This window comes from Balaenoptera acutorostrata, chromosome 3 (genome assembly GCF_949987535.1).
Source record: "Balaenoptera acutorostrata chromosome 3, mBalAcu1.1, whole genome shotgun sequence".
Classification (NCBI taxonomy): domain Eukaryota; kingdom Metazoa; phylum Chordata; class Mammalia; order Artiodactyla; family Balaenopteridae; genus Balaenoptera; species Balaenoptera acutorostrata.
In genome coordinates, this window is record NC_080066.1 from 39,418,511 (window position 1) to 39,438,834 (window position 20,324).

The 20,324-nt window shown below is 49.3% G+C and overlaps 1 protein-coding gene across 2 annotated transcripts in view; it reads right to left on the bottom strand.

Annotated features, from left to right (window-relative positions):
- Positions 1-20,324, bottom strand: part of ACAN (aggrecan) — a 63,155-nt gene that overhangs the window by 34,801 nt on the left and 8,030 nt on the right. For both annotated transcript variants that reach the window (XM_028161913.2, XM_057544025.1), the window contains exon 2: positions 700-776. In XM_028161913.2, the coding sequence (XP_028017714.1) occupies positions 700-769 (70 nt within the window). In that variant the 5' untranslated portion in view covers positions 770-776. The remainder of the gene's footprint in view (positions 1-699; positions 777-20,324) is intronic.

Sequence of the window (20,324 nt, forward strand, 5' to 3'; positions counted from 1 at the left end):
TGGGCAAACCACCCCAGGTTACAGCCAGGGGTGGATATTTGTGGGTCCCAGAGCAAGAGTGCAGATGGAGACCCATGGACCATAGGTCTAAATAATTAAAAGCTATAAATCAAGCCAAAAGATTGTTCAGTAAAACATGTTCTATCTTCTTATTTGACAGTGATGCTTTTCAAAATGAAAAGCCAGATTCAAATTTAGAATTCTTGGATTCCTTAGAGTTTTGCATTGAGATGTGTTGGCCAAGCTGGAGGAGGGGAAATCAGGGCCCCTTCTCTTCCCACCACAGCTCTGCACTTTGAGGGGTCTGTGTGTACCCCAGCCCTCACATCCCAGCTCTGTCTACACTCAAACAGCCACCCCTTCCCCTCTCAGACTGGAGGCGTGGTTCCTCCATGGGAGGACGGACCCAGAGGAGCGAACCGTGCAGCCCTGGAAGTGACTTGGGTCCAGCTGGGCAGGGAATTCTGGGCATTCTGGGTACCCAGAGGGAGCATAGATCTGAGCGGACACATCTCACTGGCCCTACAGATTCCTCATTCTTTAGGGAGCTTTGGGGCTGGAGGAGGGTAAGAGGGGCCTCTAGAGTGATGGCCCAGAGTAAGCACCAGGGCCAGCAGGCCTAGGTTCGGTTCCCCCATCCCCAGAGTCCAGTCCCCGGTGCCTGCTGGGTAGACGAGACATGAGTGGGAAGGTCCTCACCTGAAACTTCTACTGAGATGGCTGCCGCGATGACCCTCAGAGTCACAAACACGAAGAGTAAAGTGGTCATAGTTCACCTGGAAGAGAGGAGTTATTCGGAGGTTCAGATACAGCGAGGTTGAGGGTCATGTGTCACATGTCAAGTGTGATAAACTCCTGGCCTGTGGATCTGAAATTGCATCAGGATAAGGAGGCTATACTGTATAAGCACAGGGAACTCTGTCGGTACTCTGTAATGACCTATATGGGAAAAGAATCTAAAAAAAGAGTGGATATATGTATACGTATAACTGATTCACTTTGCTGTACAGCAGAAACTAACGCAACATTGTAAATCAACTATACTCCAATAAAAGTGAAAAAGAAAAAAACGGTAAGGAAGCTGCACGTGACTCGAGAGATATCTTCTCCAAGAATCCCCTCCTCACAAAACCTTCACGGATTTCTCAGTTTAATTACTGGTATGAGGTTGGAAACCTCCTCCTACCTTGTCTAGGGAACCTCTCATCTTCTGACCAACAAAGGCTCATCCTAAAGGATCCCTGCAATGGTTGATTTTATGTCAACTTGACTGGGCTCAAATATTTGGTCAAACGTTATTCTGGGTGGGTCTATGAGGGTGTTTTGGGATGAGATTAACATTTTTTTTTAAGATTTTTTTTTCTTTGATGTGGACCAGTTTTTAGTCTTTACTGAATTTGTTACAATATTGCTTCTTCTTTTTATGTTTTGGTTTTTTGGCTGTGAGGCATGTGGGATCTTAGCTCCCCGACCGGGGATCGAACCCACACCCCCTGCATTGGAAGGCGAAGTCTTAAGCACTGGACTGTGAGGGAAGTCCCAAGGATGAGATTAACTTTTAAATTGGCAGACTGAGTAGAGCAGATTGCCCGGCTAATGGGGGTGAGCCTCGCCCAATCAGTTGAAGGCCTGAGTCAAACAAAATGGCTGAACCTCCCCCAAATAAGAGATCATTTCTCCTGCCTGATGACCTTCAAACTGCCTTCAGACTCGAACTGAAACATTGGTTCTTCCTGGGTCTCAAGGCTTCAGACTCAGGCTGGAACAACACCCTGGCTCTCCTGGGTCTCTAGCTTGCCAAAAACCTCAGTAATCATGTGAGCCAATTCCTTAGAATAAATCTCTTTCTATATGTATACACACATCCAAATGGTTCTATCTCTCTGGAGAACCCTGACTAACACAATTCCCCAGGCCCAGAAAATTGACATGAGTTACCCAACCTCCCTGATGAAATCTGGACCTGTCACCAATTTCAAATTCAGGAATCTTGTACGTTTTAGGATGGAGTATGCTCCAAGATTTGGGGCACAATTCAGGGGCCTGGTTCAAGTCAGGGGAAGGACGCTCACCCAGAGAGCTCTGTGGGATGGACAGATTAATAATTTAGGAGAGGAATGAGAGCCCAGGATCCCTGGAGCCCTCCTGCTGGCCCGAACAATGACTTCATGTGAATTAGAGAAACAAACTTTCCTTATTGCCATCTGCTGGAAAACTGTCACGCTAAGTACACTAATCTTTGAAGGGCATCCTTGCATTACTGGGACCCTGACTCCAAGTGGGCCAGTGCAGGTAGACCCCAAGAAGACCCATCTGAATTTGCAAGAGATCAACCAGAGCGGTGGTTCTCAACTTTGGCTGCACGTTGAGATCACCTGGGCTTCAGCCTGGTCCTCAGACGTTTTAAAAGCTCCCCAGAAGGTTCTAACGCGCAGCCAGGATGTGGCACTGCCAGCTAGAGGGTGTGCAGTCACACTGCTGACACCTGTGACTTGCACCCCATGACACGTGCCTGAGGATGTTTACTGAGCTGTTCTGTTGGATGGACCTGCATTGGCGCCTTCCCTGCCCTCCTCTCAGTCTGTGAGCGTTTTGTCTTGGTTTAATGAGTGTTTGCATGCTCCGCCGGAAGGAGGGAGGAAGCCTGGAACTAAAGACAAGAAGGGAGCTTTCAGAGGCTGAGAGTAATGCCCAACTGAGGCTGTGGCCAGTGTCCCTGACCTTGACTCTGTCAGCATCTGATGGCCCAGCAGCTGTCGCTATTGGCTCAGTCACCATCAGCTGGGGCCAGAGGATGTGAAGATGAGGGCCTCCCGTGGTCCCCATCTCTGGAATCTGTGCGGGAGGGGCGGGCAGGGCCCAGGACCCTGCGGACCCTCTTGGGTGACCCCAGTCTGTCGTTTGAGTGATCTTTCCACTGCTATCCTTCATTCATTCCACGTACATTGGGCACCTGAGGGATGAAGGGCCGTCTGTATGGGTGCTGCTGGGGGCCCAGAGATGGAGCCGTGAGGCATAAAATAAGTAGGAAGTCTGGGAAATCCCAAAGGCTTAAGAAGCAGCCCCTTGCTTCTCCTCAGGGATTTTTCTCCTTAGAGGCTGTCTTCAAAAAGAAAAATCTCTGGAGCTCCAGGTTCTGGCTCTCTCAGGTCCAGTGTGATCCGTCATGGCCAAGAAATATTCCCCCGGAGGCTAAAACGGTCAGGTGTCTCCTCCACTGTGAGCAGGGGGCTAGACTTGCGGGCCCCCCTCTTCCCAGAGCCTCAGGGAAACCGTGTCCAGACACAAGGCCGCCTGTTCTTCTTCCTTCAGAACACCCTTCACGGGGAAGTTCTGTGTATGTTTTCAGAGTTGTGCTTCTTTCCTCACTCTCTGAACAAGCCTGACATTGTCCGGGAGGCAATGGTTCTCTGTGGGGCTTGGGCCTGCTCTGTTTTTCTCCCTGGCCTCAGCCAGGAATGAAAAGGGCAGGGAGTGGGCATGGGGGAGGCGGGGTGTGGGCAGAGAAACTAATTTTATTTCTTCTTCTTTTTTTTAAGACAAACTTTGGGATAGAAGTATCGCAATAAATATGCTCTTGTATTTGTGTGTGTTTTCTGAGCTGTAAAGAAAATAGGGAGAAATTCCATTCTGTCTGGGTTCCAAGTGTCTCCAGGACTCACTGAGCCTTTATGTGAGGAGATGGACTTTGCCAGTCCCGTCAACAGGGAGGCCTTTCTCCATGGGAGGCAGAGTTAGGTGTGGTGAGGGGATTGGGTAGCTGGGACTGAGGAAGGGGGAAGGGGGTGTCTGAAATGGAGGGAAAGAGGAGCCTGGAGGGTGGGAAGTGGATGCTGGGTGAAGGCCGGGGTGTGTGAGTGGAGCTTCTGTGGGATCCGTGTGTGTGAGGTTGGGTTCATCATCAAGGAATCGGCTTTTTTAGGAGAGAATTATTAGGAGGCTTGATGGGAGAAAGTAAGCTTGCTAGTGCTTTGAACCTGACTGAGGCTGCATGTGTGTGTGTGTGTGTGTGTGTGAGAGAGAGAGAGAGAGAGAGAGAGAGAGAGAGAGAGAGACCCATAGCTGAACACAGGAAAACACTCCACCTCCCCATCAGCTAGACTCTGTCCCATGGTTGCCAATCCTGCTGGGCCTTTGACCTTTATTCCATCAGATTATGGGATTGAATGGGCAGCTTGCCTGCTTGCCCTGAATTCCTATTCCAGCAACGTGCAGTGGAGACCCCCAGACCCGGGTCCCAGTCCTGGCTTGGCCACCTCCTGCTTTAATGAAACAGGACCCACCTCCACTGCTGTTTCAGAGACCGAGTAGGATAATGTGCCAGGCAGGCCCCGCTTCTGGAGCACGGGGGCTGCGTCTCTGGCTTGGTACCCAACCCAGGGTCTGGCACTCAGCAGGCATCCATCAGCGCCACTCTCCTCCCACCTCCCTGGTGTCAGGCCTGGGTGAGCCCCTCAGAATGTGGGGACTGGAGAGAGTTTAGAGGTTACAGGGAGGCTTCTTGCCCTGGGATGAGGGTTGGACTAGATGACTTTCCATAAAGAATAAAACTGCGTTTGTTTCAAAAACAACATCACCACCCTACCAAACATTTGGAAAATAAGGAACTAGAGAAAATAAATCACCATAATCCTCAATCCTAATCCAACCGTTATTCGTGTTTTGATAGTTTTCTTTCTGGTCTTTTTCCTTAGGCATCTACTTGCGTTTCATGGAGTTGTAATCTTTTTGCATCCTATTTGCTTCTTCCACACAGCACGGTGGACCAAATGACTGCTTTTGGTTCCTTCAGAACTGATGGCTTTGGGGTTTTACAATCATGACCTCACTGCCGGAAATCCTTTCTATGTGGCCGGGACAGGTGGTCTTCAGCCTCTAATCGAACAGGAAGTGCTCATTCCTTCACGGGGTGACCCACCCATGGCTGCACAGCTCCAGTTGTGCTCAATATATTTCAAGACGGAGTCAAGGTGACCCACCCCTATTACAATTTCCACCCATGAGTTCTACCCTCAGGGACCACACTAAACAAGCCCACTCCTCTTTTATGGGACTCATGCCAGATCCTCAGGGGTCTAATCTGCTCTCCCATCTGCTGTTCTCCTATGGAGACATTCCTAGTTCCTTCAAATGTTCCTCATGTGGCTTCTTCTCCCTCCCTGGAGCCACAGAAGGTCAAAGCTGGGATAGACTTTAGTGAACATCAAGTCCAACTCTTCCATTTTACAGGTGAAGAGACTGAGGCCCAAGGAGGTAAGTGATTTGCTCAAGGCCACACAGTAAGCTGGAGATGGAGCCAGGACCAGCGTTCTGGTCCCGAGTTCTCAGGACTGGCTGTCTTAATGCCAGGTTCGTGAGCTCCACAAGGCGGTGACCGTGTCTGCTTGTTCCTCACTGTCTGCCTGACCCCCAGAAGAGTATCCAGCGGAGAGAGAGGGCAATTAGGAAATATCTACTGAATGAATTAATGAATGAATGAACAAATGGAAGCCCAAGCACCTTAGAAGTCACCTCCTTCAACCCCAGGCCTCTGAGGGAGGAGGGTTGGGCTGGAGGCCCACATTTGTTGAGCACCCATGAGGGGCACAGCCCTCTGAGGTAGACCATTTTGCAGTCAATAAATCTCAGCTAGAGATATATATTGCTTGCTTGTGATGCACACAGCAGTAATGATTAATGCTAGTGCATCAGTACAGTGTGTGACTTTGGGAAGGTCATAGTCCGGGTGCAGCCCAGGAGTGTGACCCCCTCAGGGTCTTCCCTTCCCAGGGCTCCAGCGAGAGCCAGTGCTTGAAATCGGTCACGATGGGAGTATTACACCATGGAAATCAGGAAACACTACAAACAAGGGCTTTTCTTTTTTTTCTTTCCTTTTTCGAGAGTAGGCTTAGCAGCACACTACTGGAAGTTACTAATATTAAATAAAGAAGGCGGCTGGCGGAAGGGTAATGAGCACTTCTCCTTTCCTAATGAAGCCTTATTCTTCCTTCATTTTGCTGTCCTGCATGAGTTCTGAAGCTGACCCTGAAACCGAGGCCAGTTTGCCAGCCTGAGGGCAGGGTGGGGTCACAGTCATCTCCATGTCATATTCCCAGGCCCAGCCTGACAGCCACATTAGTGTGGACTCAGCAAATGTTTGCTGGTTAAGTGAATGTATTCACTCCCCCTTCCCTGACCCTGCAGGGCCCCTGTGTCCTCCATGAAGCCTCATCAGGCCCTGCCCCTCAGTTCAGCTCTCCCAACTGTGACTGCCTGTACAGCCACTTTGGCACTTATTTTTCTCTGTTGTTTTACATATGTTAGCTTGGCCTCATCATGCAGACTGTGACCTCCTTAAAGTTAAAATCAAGCCTTAAGTGAAAAAAAAAAAAGTCCTCCTGTGTTAATTCACACAGTGCGGGTCAGGTGGGGAGTGGGTTGGGGGTCAGGAACGACAAAAAATGGTATTTGACACCTACTTGTTAAACGAATGGGTGGATGCTGGAATTTAGTAGACTGGTTGACCAGTAAGATTTGCCAGTACCCAAGGGGCTCTGTGTCTGTGACTTAACTCCTGAGGAGGGATTCAAGAGGACCAAGGTCAGCCATTCCCCTAGCCACCAGTCTCCAGCACATCATTTATTTGCAGGCTAAATTCCCAGTGGTGCCTCTTCTCTTACCACTCATGGATCTATGCATGCAAGTGGTGGCATATGCACTTGAGATTGGAGTTTTAAACCCAGCATAGGGGAAGTGGTAGGGATCCCACACCAAGGACACATCTGGCCAGAGTGATCCCAACTGCAGCTGCTAATTTTCCACATATTCTAAATAGACATGGTTGGGGGCGGTGTGCAAAAGGGGAGCCAGGAAACTGATTCCAGGAGAACATATGCAAGCCCTCAGTTTTCCTAACTGCAAACTGGAATCAGAATGCAAGCTTCACCCCAGGAACACTGTGAAGGTAATTTTCATGGAGGCTAATACTGTTTTTGTATTTCCTCCTCTTTCTCTTCTCTCCCTTTTCCGTATTCTCTCTCCATCTATATCTTTTTCTATATAGTTGATTTCCTTATTCTTATTGTGTTACTTGCTTGGTCATCACCAAAGCATAGTAAATTCTGCAAATGTTTTCCTGCTTTCTTGGCAATGAAGTGGGTCCTCTGAAAAAGGCAGCTGGCAGTGGGTGGGGGGCTGTAGATCGACCTTTCAAGCCCATAGTTTTGTCTAGGATTGGCCTCAAGCAGCACTGTGCTTAGACAGAAGGGCACAATGAGGTGGGGAGGAACGGTTTTCCTCTGAGTTGCTTATAGCCTAGCAGATGGAGACAAACCTATACCCAGAGATAGCAGACATCAGCGAGTGGGCGCTGGATCCTAACCTTGACCCTGCCTCTGAGCGTCAGTTTTTCCATCTTTGACATGGGGCAGAGTGGGAGAATTGTCCCTGGAGTTCTCTGAGATTCTAAATGCCAGCTCCACACAGTGCAGAAGAGAGACTCATTTGATACGGGGTCAGAGTGAGTCACATCTCACAGTCACATCACAGTCTCCCCCATGGTTAAGAACCAGCTCGTCTGTTACTTGCCCCTGCACCAAGATCAGCATTATCTGGGAAGGTCCAAGCCCACTTGGAAAGATGTCCCTTGTGCCCTCAATGTGCTGCAGAAGAAGTGAGGGGCAACAGGATGCAAAGAGGGGAGCTGTGAGGTTGTGGAGGTCCTGCCTAAGTCTCAGAGGAATTAGGGGAGGCTCTAAGGGGAGGAGCAAGGCTCAAGTGGTGGAATTGGGAGAAAAAATAAAGAAATCAAGAAATGATACAGGTCCAGATGTTGTCATACCTGGTATGTCTGCTAATGTGGCCATGGGCTTATCTCCCAGCAGTGCCCTTGGCTTGGGTCTGGCCCTGCACTTTCCCATCCTTCCTTTTGCTCACACAGTTTGTTCTTTCCAGAAGACTCTACATCTGTAGAACAGCTCTACATCGGACCTGATCATAGCCTTCTCTGAACGCAGTGCAAATACTACCTCCTGGGAACTTCCAGGTACCCTGGCCTGAAACCATCTCCTTTCTGCCCACGTTCTTGTCATTCCTTGTTGTTACCACCAATTAATTAACGAATACATCCCAGCTTGTGACTTCTTTCCCACCGCTGGTTTAAACTACCAGGCCAAGCACTTATGCAGGTGTGTGGGTGGGTGGATGGCTGGGTGGAATGGCGTGGGTGGAGGGCAGGGCTGTGTAGTGAGAAGAAGATGGCTTTGGAGTCACATAGATGCTGTTAAATTGCAGTCTTGATACTTATATGTGAACATAAAACCTTGGCCCAATTATTTAACCTCTTGAAGGATCGATTTCCTTACTTCTAAAGTGCTGATCAAATAGGATCCATCGCATAGGGCTTTCGTGGGGATTAAATGAGAGACAACTGTGTGGCTCTCAGTAAATTTTGTCTCCTTTCCTAAGTCTTGTCCAACTGAACCCTCCCTCATTGAGGAGGGAGAAGAGAACAGCTGCATCGTGTACACCCATCACGGCATTCAGTCTAGTGTAGACGCACTGAGCACCCACCGTGGTGGCCGAGGACAGGGCTCTGCACATAGTAGCTCCACAACCAACACGTGCTGACTTGATAAGAAGTTACACCCAAATACAGTTTATGGCTCGATCTAATTTAAATGATGCCCCATGCGGATGGTCTTTTGATCTGCAATGATAACAAACCATGGGACCCCCTCCCCCACCAACTTGGTTAACCTAGGCTCATTCCTGCATTCGCCCCAAGCCTGGGCACAGGATGTGGGTTCAAGTAAAATTCTGGACTGTAAGATCCTAATGCTGCTGGTGTCGCCTGCAGTGACACAAGACCTGTCACTTTCAGAGCTTCTCCATGTTCACTGACTGAGGGCAGCCCTCCCCGTTCCACCCTCAGGCAACAGTGAATATCTTACAGTCGGAATCAGCTTATACAGTGGTTTCAGGGACCCTCTGAAGACTACCTTTATGAAGGGTCTACTACGTGCCAGGAACTGTACTCTGATCATAATGGTACATAACGCCATGCTTAAAAAAACCTTTCAAACATTGGTTTTGTTATCCTCACTTTACAGATTGTGAGATGACTGCTCAGAGAGGTTAAGCAACTTGCCAAAAGTCACACAGACAGTAAGTGGCTGAACTCGGCTTGGAACCCAGGTCTTATGGCTATAAATTCCATGTTTCTTCTCAACATTCCCAGCCCCTCTACATTCATTAGTTTTACTCATTCATTCCACTCTTCAGTCAACAAACATATTTAACTTAAGGGGAAGATAGGGGATGTTCTCATTGAATTTCAGATCCAGAGGGTTTTAGGGATTGGTAGAGGGTAAAATGAATCCCTAATTAGTTCACCAGAGGGAAATCCACATTTACTCCAGCTCTGCCCAGGATTACAGAGCACATGGAATATGGGCAGGGCTGGGGGGATCTTGACAAAGATTAACACAGGGTCCAGTCTGGAGGAGGTGAATTCCCAAGTAAGAGTCCTGACCCACTCTTGGACCTTCCATCAGCAGGGAGGTCCCTGGCCAGAGCTCCGAGTCCTGTCTTTCCCTGCGTGCCTAGAAGTCCAATGGAGGAATGGCCCCTGCAGCCCAACATGGCGGCTCTTCCCCAAAGTCCTTCAGGCAAATTGCCTGAGGGGTCCAAAAAAAGATGGCCACTGCACAAATCCAATTCTGCTCTACTGGGCTGCAGGCAGTCCATGTTAACTTCCTTCCAGGGGTCTTCAGGGCTGGTTTTTAAAAGAGCTCCAATCAAGTCATTCTTGATTGAATGGGCCATGTCTCAGCCAGTGTCTGCAAAGGCATGAACATCACTTACTCATGAATAATTGGCCTCCTATCAGCCAACTCACCAGAAAAGTCAGTAGAGCCCTCCCTTGGGCTGGGTGTTCTGGACCTTCCTAATGTCCCACCCTGCCACGTGAGGACTCTTGCCTCCACCGGCTAGAAGAACTGTCCAACTCCTTGTAGGGAGAGGCAAGTCAAGGGAAGGAAGCCCTTACTGAATTTCAGCTTCAGACATCAGCCCATGAGCTATTTCTGCCAACGTCAATCTGTGGCCAAACTCACTGTCCTTACCAGGGCCCAGGAGGATGCTGGTCCCAAAACAAAAACAGCACTGGCCTTGGTTTGCTGAAGGTCTATGTAGGTTTGAAGGTAAAGGCCCTCCCTGCGGAGGTGGGTGATGGGAACAATGGGAAACTGGAAGGAGTAGACCCTGGTTCAGGGCACAGAGCACATAAAAGACTTCAGAAAACATCAATTTCTCCTCTCTCTGGCCTTTCTGTCGTGATTCCCTTCACCCACCAATAAAGGTCCTTGCTAGTAATAACTGTTTGACCTGGATCTATTGTGACAAGAGATATTCTGTTCTTCATCTTCTCTCTGGGGTCCACTTTGAACCCCATGCAATTTCCTCAAATGGCCTCTTCTCAGTTTCCAGGGAGACAATATGGTTGGGGAGAAGGTGGGTACCTTAAAAATACAAACTGAATTCGTACCGTTGACTCATCACTTGCTATCTGGGTGAGCTCAGGGAAGTTTCTTGGCAGCTCTGGCCAGAATATCCATGAATGAGGCCTCTGGAAATGGCTAATTTCCAGTTAGGAGGAGAGGCAGGGAATGATGATTGCCACGACAAATTGCTCTAAACTTCTAATTTCCTTTAAATCATCAAACAGAAGTCTTTATGTCCCCTGAGTAGTCTGATCCTGTTGGGTGGGGTGGCAGGAGGAGATGGAGGAAGGGAGCTTGTATCACACTGGAATCTTGAATGAGTCAGGGATGCTAAGCTCAGGTCAGGAGGGACAGCTAAAGCAAAAGGGATCTTGGCCTATATGTCATGGCAGAACAGGACGAATGTCCTTGGAATGAAGTCCAGCCCGTGCCCATGGCCTGTAAGTTCCTACATGATATGCCCTCGCTCCTGCTCACACCTCATCCTACCTCTATTCCCAGCCACATTCTAGTTGTTTCTTGAACATAAAAACGTGTTTCCCTCTAAGGGCTTTTGTACCTGCTCTTCCTTCTTCCTGGTATACTTTTCTGGATCTTTCCCTAGTTGGCCACTTTTCATCATTTCAGCCTCAGTTCAAAGGTCCCTTCCCTGACCACCCTGTTCCCTCACCCCTATCCAGTGCCTCCCTATCATGTCACCCTAGTATTGTTTATTTATATCATTATCATTATTAGAAATTATTGCCATGTACTGTTTGTTTGTTTATTGTCTGTTTCCCCTCCTAGAATATACACTCCATGAGGGCAGGGACTTTTGTCTGCTTCGCTTACTACTCTACAACACTTCAGGTGCCTGGAACAGTGCCTGTCACATAGCAGGTGTTCAACAAATATTTGCTGAATAAATGAATGAATGGTGCTTCATGAATGGGCAATGTTCTTTCTGGATTAAGTTTGGAAATGGAAGGAGTGTTAAGCTTAAGACTGATCATAACTGTTGCAAGTGATTTCAAAGCATTCTTGCCTCCGCAGTCCTGGAATATGTTAGAAGCTCTAGAAGGAAGGGTAACTCCAAATGCGGCTAACAGGGTAGCCTAGAGCATGCCATGGCCTCTGGAAAGATTCATCCACCCTCCTCTCCTGTTAAGAGAGGACCAGGAGTGGTCAGGATGGGCCCAGGGACCACCAAGCAGGGAGTGGTGGGTGACCCAGGAGATAGCATCCAGGGACAAAACAGAACTCAGAGTCATGCTGGCAGCCTGATGAAGGCTGCTTTTCTAAGGTGCTGGGAGTGAGCCAAGTCCAGAGCTGGGAAGGAAGGCCAGCCATGATGGAACTTCCTAGGGTGGGAAGGAAGCAGCCAAACCTGGCCCCGAAGCCAATGACTGGACCAGGGTGGGCACCAGAGGGAAGAATTCAGCTCAACACCACCAACCTTTCCCCATTATTCCCACCTCTCCCCACTCCCAATTGCAATTTCCTTGTAAAACCAGTTTAAAGTGGAGAGTGGTACATGGCAAGATTAATGGCTCCTGATTCACTCACCCGGGGACACTGAGCTTTGCCCTGCTCTCTTTGTGGAAAAAAACCTGGTACTTGGGACATGCCCCTTCCTGTTCTCAGCCTTCCATTCCAGCCCGGGCACTTTGGAGGTTTTCTCTGCATTAATTTCAGACGTTGGGTAAATATCAGACCTGGGAGTTTGGAAAAGAGTATCCTTCAGCCCAAACTTTCCATCAGGCACAAGCACCTTTCCTGGGGCAGGAATCTTGGGCCAAGAACTGAGTTCCCTCAACTTGGCGCTGACCACCAACCTGGCAGGACAGAGTGCTCCTTCCTGAAGGAGTTTGGGAAGGGGCTAGGGGACCCAGCATGACCCCTTGGTGACCTCTCTGGGTGGAAACTGAGCCCAGGTTTCAAAAATGATCTTCAGTAAAGGTTTCTAGAAGCCGAGGGTCCTTGCCAGAAAGGGCCACCAGGCATTTGGGGTTACAGCCAAATTCCTGAACAAAGCAGAGGGCCGGGTGCCTGGGATGCAGCTGAAAGGAAACAAGGGGCAACTAGCCCAACCCCTTAAACTCTAGAGGCAGATGCATGTTCTTGGAGTTTAGTCCTGGGGTCTAGTCATTTGGAATCAAACCTCATTCTTTTGACTCTAGTTTGCATGCCCTGCTTCCAGGACTGGGAAGACTTCATAGAGAACATCCACTTAGCTCCTTTTGGGTCATGCTTCTCTTTGAGAGCCAATGGGAGCTGTGGACCCGGCTCCCAGAAGGTAATCTCTAAGCCCTTATTTAGCTGGGGGCCTTGGGCCATGCTGGATAGTCTATGCTAACAGTGTGATTTACGGTGGGGGTCTTGGGTCATGTGATATCAACTTGACCTCTGGAGGGGCTGGAGACTAAGGTCAGCCATGTGGGTGGTCAGCCATGTCTATATGACCAACCTCCAGTGAAAACCCTGGACAGCCAGGCTCAAGTGATCTTTCCTGGCTGGCAACACTCTGTGCATGCTGTAACCCATTGTTGCTGGGAGAAGTAAGCATTGTCCACAAAATGCCCTGGGCGAGCACATCTGGATGCTCATGCCTGGTCTCTCTGGGACCCTGTCCTGCGTGCCCCTCTTCCCTTTGCTGATTTTGATCTGTATTCGTCTGCTGTAATAAACCGTAACTTGTGAGCATAGCAGCTTTGCTGAGTTCTTTGAGTTCTTCTAGTGAATTACTGGACCAGGAGGAGGTCTTGGAGACTTCCTGAAACTGCACATTTCTGCTCCATCAGGTTAGTTTGTCCTGCCCAGGGTGGTTCAGTGTGGATTGAGTAGACAGTGGACAAGCCCTGTTCTTCCCACAGCCGTCCTTCAGTGACACTGCTTTCCCTTCTTGGCGCATGTGCTCTGAAGAGCTGAGCCTTCTTTTTTTGGCCCTCATGTGGAAGGAATAATTGCCTTTCATCTGGAACAGTTCCAAGGACTTCTTGGCCCTCCTCCCTCTCTCGCTTCCTCTGTCAAACACCCACCACGTGGAAAACTCTGCAGCAGGTGATGAGGGGGATTTAAGGAAGGACCAGTGTGAATCCACCCCTGGGGCTCACTGTGGGAGATCAGACATGGGAATAAATCCTACAATACAAGAGGGGATCCTCTCTCAATGAGAGGGCTCCAGAAGCCACAATATAGAAATCAATCCTGTTGGGAGGACCTGAGAGAGCTTTGAAGAAGAGGTGGCTTTTGAGCTGAGCCTTGAAAGATGAGGACACTATGGGCATGTGGAGGTAGGGAGAGGGCATTCTAGGAGGAAGGGATCACATGAACAAAGGCATGGCGAAAGGAGTGGATCCAACTGGGATCCAATAAAGTGGATCCTTTATTTGAAGGATCAAATAAAGTTAGAAACAAAGCTGGGCCAGATTCTGAGGAACCTCCATGATTGGGCTAATGAGTTTGGCTTTATTCTGTAGGTGATGGGGGGCTCTTGGGGGTTTGGGGAATGACCCGATCTAAGGTGTGTGTCAGGAGGAAATCACAGCCCCCACTATCTCTGCTGGCTGATCCTTGCTCTGTGAAGTTCCCATGGTGATCAGGTCCACCTCCTCCATTACAGCAGGAGCACATGCTCCTAGAGCATTTGTCTGCCTCTGCAGGGAGATTTAACCCACTGGGGTGTACACTGGGCTTGCCCATCCTTGGGTCTCCCTCACCCACGAGCACCTACCATAACTACTTCCTCTAAAAATGGCTGTCTGTTGAAGGTTGAGCCCAGGCCGGGCATGGTGCGCAGCAGCAGTGTGAACAAACAAATCATGTCATTCAAGGCTCACAATCGTCCTGGGAGGGGCACCGTTACTAGTCCCATTTTTAGAAAGGATACCGAGGCTCAGCGTGGGTAAATGACTTACCGTAAATCCCACAGCCAGGGAGTGGCCGAGCCAGAATTCAAACCCAGTTTAGTCTGACTCCAAAACCAGTGCTCCTAACCAATTCTCTGCTTCCCATGCCCGTGCCAGGATGCTGAGGATGCAGCCTGTCACGGGTTTGGTCTTGTCACCCAAAGACCTTTGACAATCTGTGGCCTCAGCTTAAAAGCACGATTCAAAGAATGGACATTGGTTGTGTGCCTCCTACATGGGTAGGCTTTGCATTTTGACTTGAAGCACCAAGGCACCTCGGTGCTGTAGAATAACACCCCACGAGAGGCAGAGAGCTTGCTCTCTGAGCCCCTCACAGACCTCTCTGACTCCTGACTTGTTCGAGAATAGTCGGCGAAGAGGTGCAAACATCGACATGAGATGGTGTTGCCCCCACTCCGTTCCCGTTTCCTCCTTTTCCAGCTGTCCCTGGCGTGTCCCCAGTTCTCTGCCAGCTGTTCCTGGCTGTGTGACTGTGCCCTGCAAGGCTGTCAGGATTATGGTGCCCAGCAGCCTCCCGACAGGATGCCAGAGCAGCGAGCTTCATGAAAGCGCCTTCTAGGGATTCATGCCATCTGCTGCCTCCCAGCTGCTCCCAGTCAGGGTTTCTTCAACGACATTGTCCTCACAAGAAAGCTACCTTTCCCTTTTTAACAAACTGATCTCCTTTTTTAAAAAGCTGTGATAAAATACACATAACATTTACCATCTTAACTATTTTCAAGTTCATATATTTTACAGTTCAGTGGCATTAAGTGCATTCACATTGTTTCTTAGCCATCACCACTATCCATCTTTAGAACACTTTTCATCTTGCAAAACTGAAATTCTGTACCCATTAAACAATAACTCCCATTTCCCCTCCTCCCCCCTCCCCCAGCCCCTGGCAACCACCATTCTACTTTCCGTCTCTACGAACTGGACTACTGTCTTTCCTTTTGAGGAGGCAAATATATATCCGTAAGTGGAAAAATATCTAGAGATCTTTGCATGCTATTTCTATTGGACAGGTTCCATGTTTTTCTGGACTGTTTTGTATATCCAAGGAGGCCTTCACATACTCAGGGCTCTCCCGGGTACCACCTGGCCTCCAGCATCCTGGGACGCCTTCACATACCCCAGAGAGGAGCTGCATCTTCATGGGGTTGGGCTCTAAAGCCGCACACAAGATGGAAACCAGGTATGATCAAAACTCGCCTTGAAAATCTCTTAGGAAGGTGTCATGGCGGAGGCCCCCCACATTCTCTCCTAAAGATTTGAACACAATCATCTTTCTTCCATTACTGGGTGGGACTGTTGTTTGTTTATCTGAGCAGCAGATGAATTGCTTGTTAGGAGGGCCATGTTGGATGAGAAATACATGTCATGAAACACTAGATACAAGTGTGGTTCCTCAAAATGCTCTCACTCTGAGAGAAATGAGGGAACAGAGGCCAACTCTGGGAGCAGCAAATTTGAGCCCCGTGTCTCTGGCTCACTGGGAACACAGACCCATCAGCGGAATGCCTGCAGAATTTCTTACTAAAGCATGCTCTCTCCCAGTGACCGCCACTGCACTGTAGCTGAGCCTCCAACCCAGGAGAGCCTGATGCCAATTTCCCTTGATGGAAAAATTCACTCACAGCTGCACAATCAGCTGTACGAGGGCAAGGAACTAGGGCTCTCTGCATCACATGACGAGCAGACATCACTTTCTCCGACCTAGCTTGTAGGCTTTCCGGAAAGTCAGGGAAAACTTTTAATTTCTCCTTTTGTATTCCCTACTGTGTCCAATAGAGAGCCTGGCATGTAGAATAGTCCAATTATGGAAAACTATTTACTGACTTGGAAACATGTTCACCCTATATCATAAAGCTCAAAAAGCAAGTTGCAAAATAATATGTAGAATGCAATTCCATTCTGTTCTTACGTATACCTATTCACAGAAAAAAAGACCAGAAAAATATATAGAAATTTAACTCTGGTCATTGTTGGGAGGAGAGTTTACAGTAGATTTTAATTTTTTCCATTTTGAGCATTTTTATTTCCTAAACTTTCTATGCTGTTCTTTATTATTTTTTAAAGGAAAAATGTTTCTAAAGATAAAACGAAATTTTATATCCTTTAAAAAAATCTACATTCAAGACAATCGCACTAGAAAATAAGCTCCAGTCCTTCCAGGCCGTTAGGAGAACTGGAGTTTGTGGGTCAAAGCCAACGGACTCCCCAGTGACCAAGGTGACAGCCAATTAGGGTTGGTGTGGGGAGGTGGGGAGGAGTGTCTAAGGGAAGAAGGGAGGAGGGAGACAGTTCTCTATGTGTTAGGAGTCTTGGAAACCTGCTGGGAAACAGAATTTTCTTCTGTCACAGTGAGTGTTCAACAGACTCTGGGCCCAAGGTCTTTCCTGCTCACGGCTCCCTCTCCTGAAGGTGGCCCTGACTCTGAGCCAAGGAATCCCCATGAAGTTCAAGGGCATGGTGTGCAGGAATAAACAGGGCTTTACACACACCCCCTGAAGGACAGGCCCCAGACTGGGTAACAAGCCCCGGTGCTTCTCTTTCTTATGCTAGATGTCAGGGTCTGGTCTGGGAAATTCATCTTCTCTTGGGGCATAGTGCACGGAATAGCCAGGAAACCATGAACTTTATAATCAGATAGTCATGAGTGCAAGTCCTGACCCTACCACTTACCAACTTTGCCTCAGTTTCACTATCTATAAAATAGGGATAATTAGACCTACTTCATAGAGCTTCCTGCTGACTCAGCATGAAGTGTGTGTACATGGGGAGTTTGGTTCAGGTCATGGGAGGGCATTTATATCCTTTGTACTCAACTTGCCCAGTCTCTGGTTAGCTTACACGCACTGACCTATTGGAAGATATATCATTTATTTAATCTGCCTTCCCTGGTAGAACTTCCTTTATATCTTATAAATGAAGCATAGATCTAAAATATAACAGCAAGTCAATAAAGGATGCTATAGGCTGAATTTTGTCTCTCTCCCCACCCCAAAAGAGATGTTGAAGCTCTAACCCCCAGTGTCTGTGAATGTGACCTTATCTGGAAATAGAATCTTTGCAGATATAATCAAGTTAAGATGAGGTCATTACAATGGTACAGTAGGCTTGCTGCAGTTTCCAGGTGTGTCGGGAGACTTGTGCTAGCTTCAAGGTGGCAGGGAACATAAGGCTCTTGTTGCATCCCTCAGGTCCCTTCCTGCTCCAAACTTGTATGACTACCTTAAGAGCATAAGTGGGCAGGAAAGCAGCTGAGGAACTTCAGTTTGGGCAAGAGGAGGCAATCACATGATCATCCAACCCACTGCTACAAAACATCAGGTTCTGAGACACCAGGAATGGGCCCGGGGATATTCACGATGAACAGCTTCGAGAGTGTTTCGAGAGCACTTGCTCTGTGCTACATACCTTGATTTAGCCATGTTATCTTGCTTTATCCTCCCAATAAACTTATGAGGGGAGAGTCATTATACCCAATTTGCAGATAAGGAAACTGAGGTATGCAAGACTAATCAACTATGGCAAGGTCACACCGCTGGCGAATTGGTCAAACTGGGCCTGGAGCCCTTTGACCTGACTCCACCCCTGGAAGACAGTGGCCTGATGGATTTCTTGGTGAGTCCAAGTGCTAGATGTCATCAGGAAGGGAACTGGGAATAAAACGTAGGTGACAATGCGCTGGACTCTCCACCACAAAAGAAAGACAAGGTGGAGCTGGGGTTCAAGGAAGGCCCAGAGTGGGGGTGGCCTGAGAGGACAGGTGCAGAGCTGGGCAGGGGTAATGTTGCTCAGTGTGGACAGTGAAGGCGCAGAAGAGCTGCCCACTGAGGTCTTCAGAATCATGAATACGCTGAGCTCTGAGGCCAAGGAAACCTCGTCTTGTTCTCTGTCCTCTCCCCGGTGCCTGGCCTACCTCCTACCATGTCATGGGTAGTGCTGGGACCCTGCAGCTTGAAAGATGTACAGGAAATGAGATGAAAGATAGCCCATGGCCCATGTTGGGTGGCCCAATGATAGAATTTGAAGCTCCAAAGGTGGTAGAACTTAAAGATGTAAATTTATTTCTAGAAGCAGCTGCTCCCCAAGACATTCGAGTCATCATGAACTACTAAGGAAAGCTTGGAAGGGGAGTGGCCATTCCTCTCCTCAGCTGGGTCCCGCTGATGGCAGAATATCAGCTGGCCCAGGTGACTATGCAGAGTCCCTGGGCCCTGGCCGGGGTGGGATGGGGCTACTGAGGTGTCTGGGCCAGTGGGGACTGTTCTTAGACAGCGCCATGTTCAGGAGCTAGAGCACTGGGAGCTGGGAGACTGGGCCCTAGTTCCAGCTCTGACAGCCACACCTGTAGCCAGGACATACTCTTTTCTAGGTCCCAGCTTTCATATCTATGACAAGAGAAAGATGCACCACACGATGGCTTTCAAAAGACATAAAATCAGAGTTGTTCTCATAGAACCTGACACAGACCCTCACAATCACTGCCCCTCTCAACTCACTTCTGTGGCCCCTGAGGGGTGTCAGAGACACCCGCCCCCCATGCCGACTCCCTCTGGAGCATGGTTTTGAAAAGCACTGGATTGAAGTCACTCAGCAGACTTTGACTGAGCACCTACTGCATGCTAAGCATTTTCTAGGTGTTGGAGATAGAAGACGATCAAGACAGACAGGGCTCCTGTCCCATGCAGCTTTTGTTCTTGGAGGGGCTGGGAAGGGGGCAGACAACCACCAAGGAAAACAACCAAGCAGAAACTTTTAGATAGTGATAAGCTACAGAGAAAATGCAACAAAGGATTGCTGGGGCGTTGGGGTGGAGGTTTTCATCTTCTTGAAATTGGGGGGCCAATTTAAAGGCTTCACCGAGGAGGTGACATTTGGACCTGAATGACCAGAATGAACCAGCCACGCAAAGTCATGTGGGAAGGACATCCAGGCAGGGGAGACCACGCGGGCAAAGGCCCTGAGGTGGGAATGAAGTGGGAGGCCAGTGGCCGGAGGGTGGTGGGTGAGGGGAGAGTGAATCGTGGATGCTGAGACGGCGGGGAGACCAGCTCCTGAGGGCCTTGGGCCAAAGAAGGGGATTGGGCTTTATTCTTAGTGTGAGAGGACCACATCTCTACGGCCTTCTAAGAGCCTCTGCAATCCCCAGAGGGCTGAGGAGGGCGTAATTGCTGCCTGCAACTAAGGGTAGGTCATCCCACAGGGTACTTGCAGTGACTGAGGAGTAGTTCGGACTAGTTGCCAGTTTCCAGCCATCGAAGTTGCCTGAGCCTTATCTGGTGTATATAAGAGTCTTGCTGACCCCCGTGGGTAAAGCCCGGGCGCCCCCAGGCACTGAGAGGGCAGAGGGAACTCCTGAGAGAAGAGCGATGGAGGCCGAGGTGGGTCGAGGGGGCAGTAGGAGGCCAAGGCTCTGAGTCAGTGCTAGGAGCTTCCTTGACTAACAAAGCCACTCCAATCCCCAACCCGGCTACATAGCAGTCCTCTCCCCCAGGGATGGGTTTGAAGACAATCTAAGCAATCAGGTTCCCTCACACCAGGGGGACCCTGTCTCTTAAAACATCACCAAAGCAAGTTGCAGCAGAAGCCACTGCAGGCTGGGCTTAGGAAGCAAGTAGGAATCCCAGAATGAGGCTGCCCTAAGGGGAATTAAGGGCTGAGGAAGGGGCTGAAGAAGCCCCCTGGCTGGCCTGGGTGGGGGTGATGCCCACCGATGGAGTGGTGAGGACAGGGGACAGAGACAGGTAGGTAGGTAGGGCACTTCTTTGCTCAGCTCTGGGGCTGCCATTCCCCCCTGGGGATGCTACTCACTGAGACTTCTGGGAGACTGGTGCCCCCTGGAGTCGGACAGCCAGTAGCGCACACAGGGTTAGGCCTGCAGCCAATGGGGTAGGAGGGGTGTGTGTGGAGCCGGCAGGGCAGTCAGGTCTGGAGAGAGAAAGTG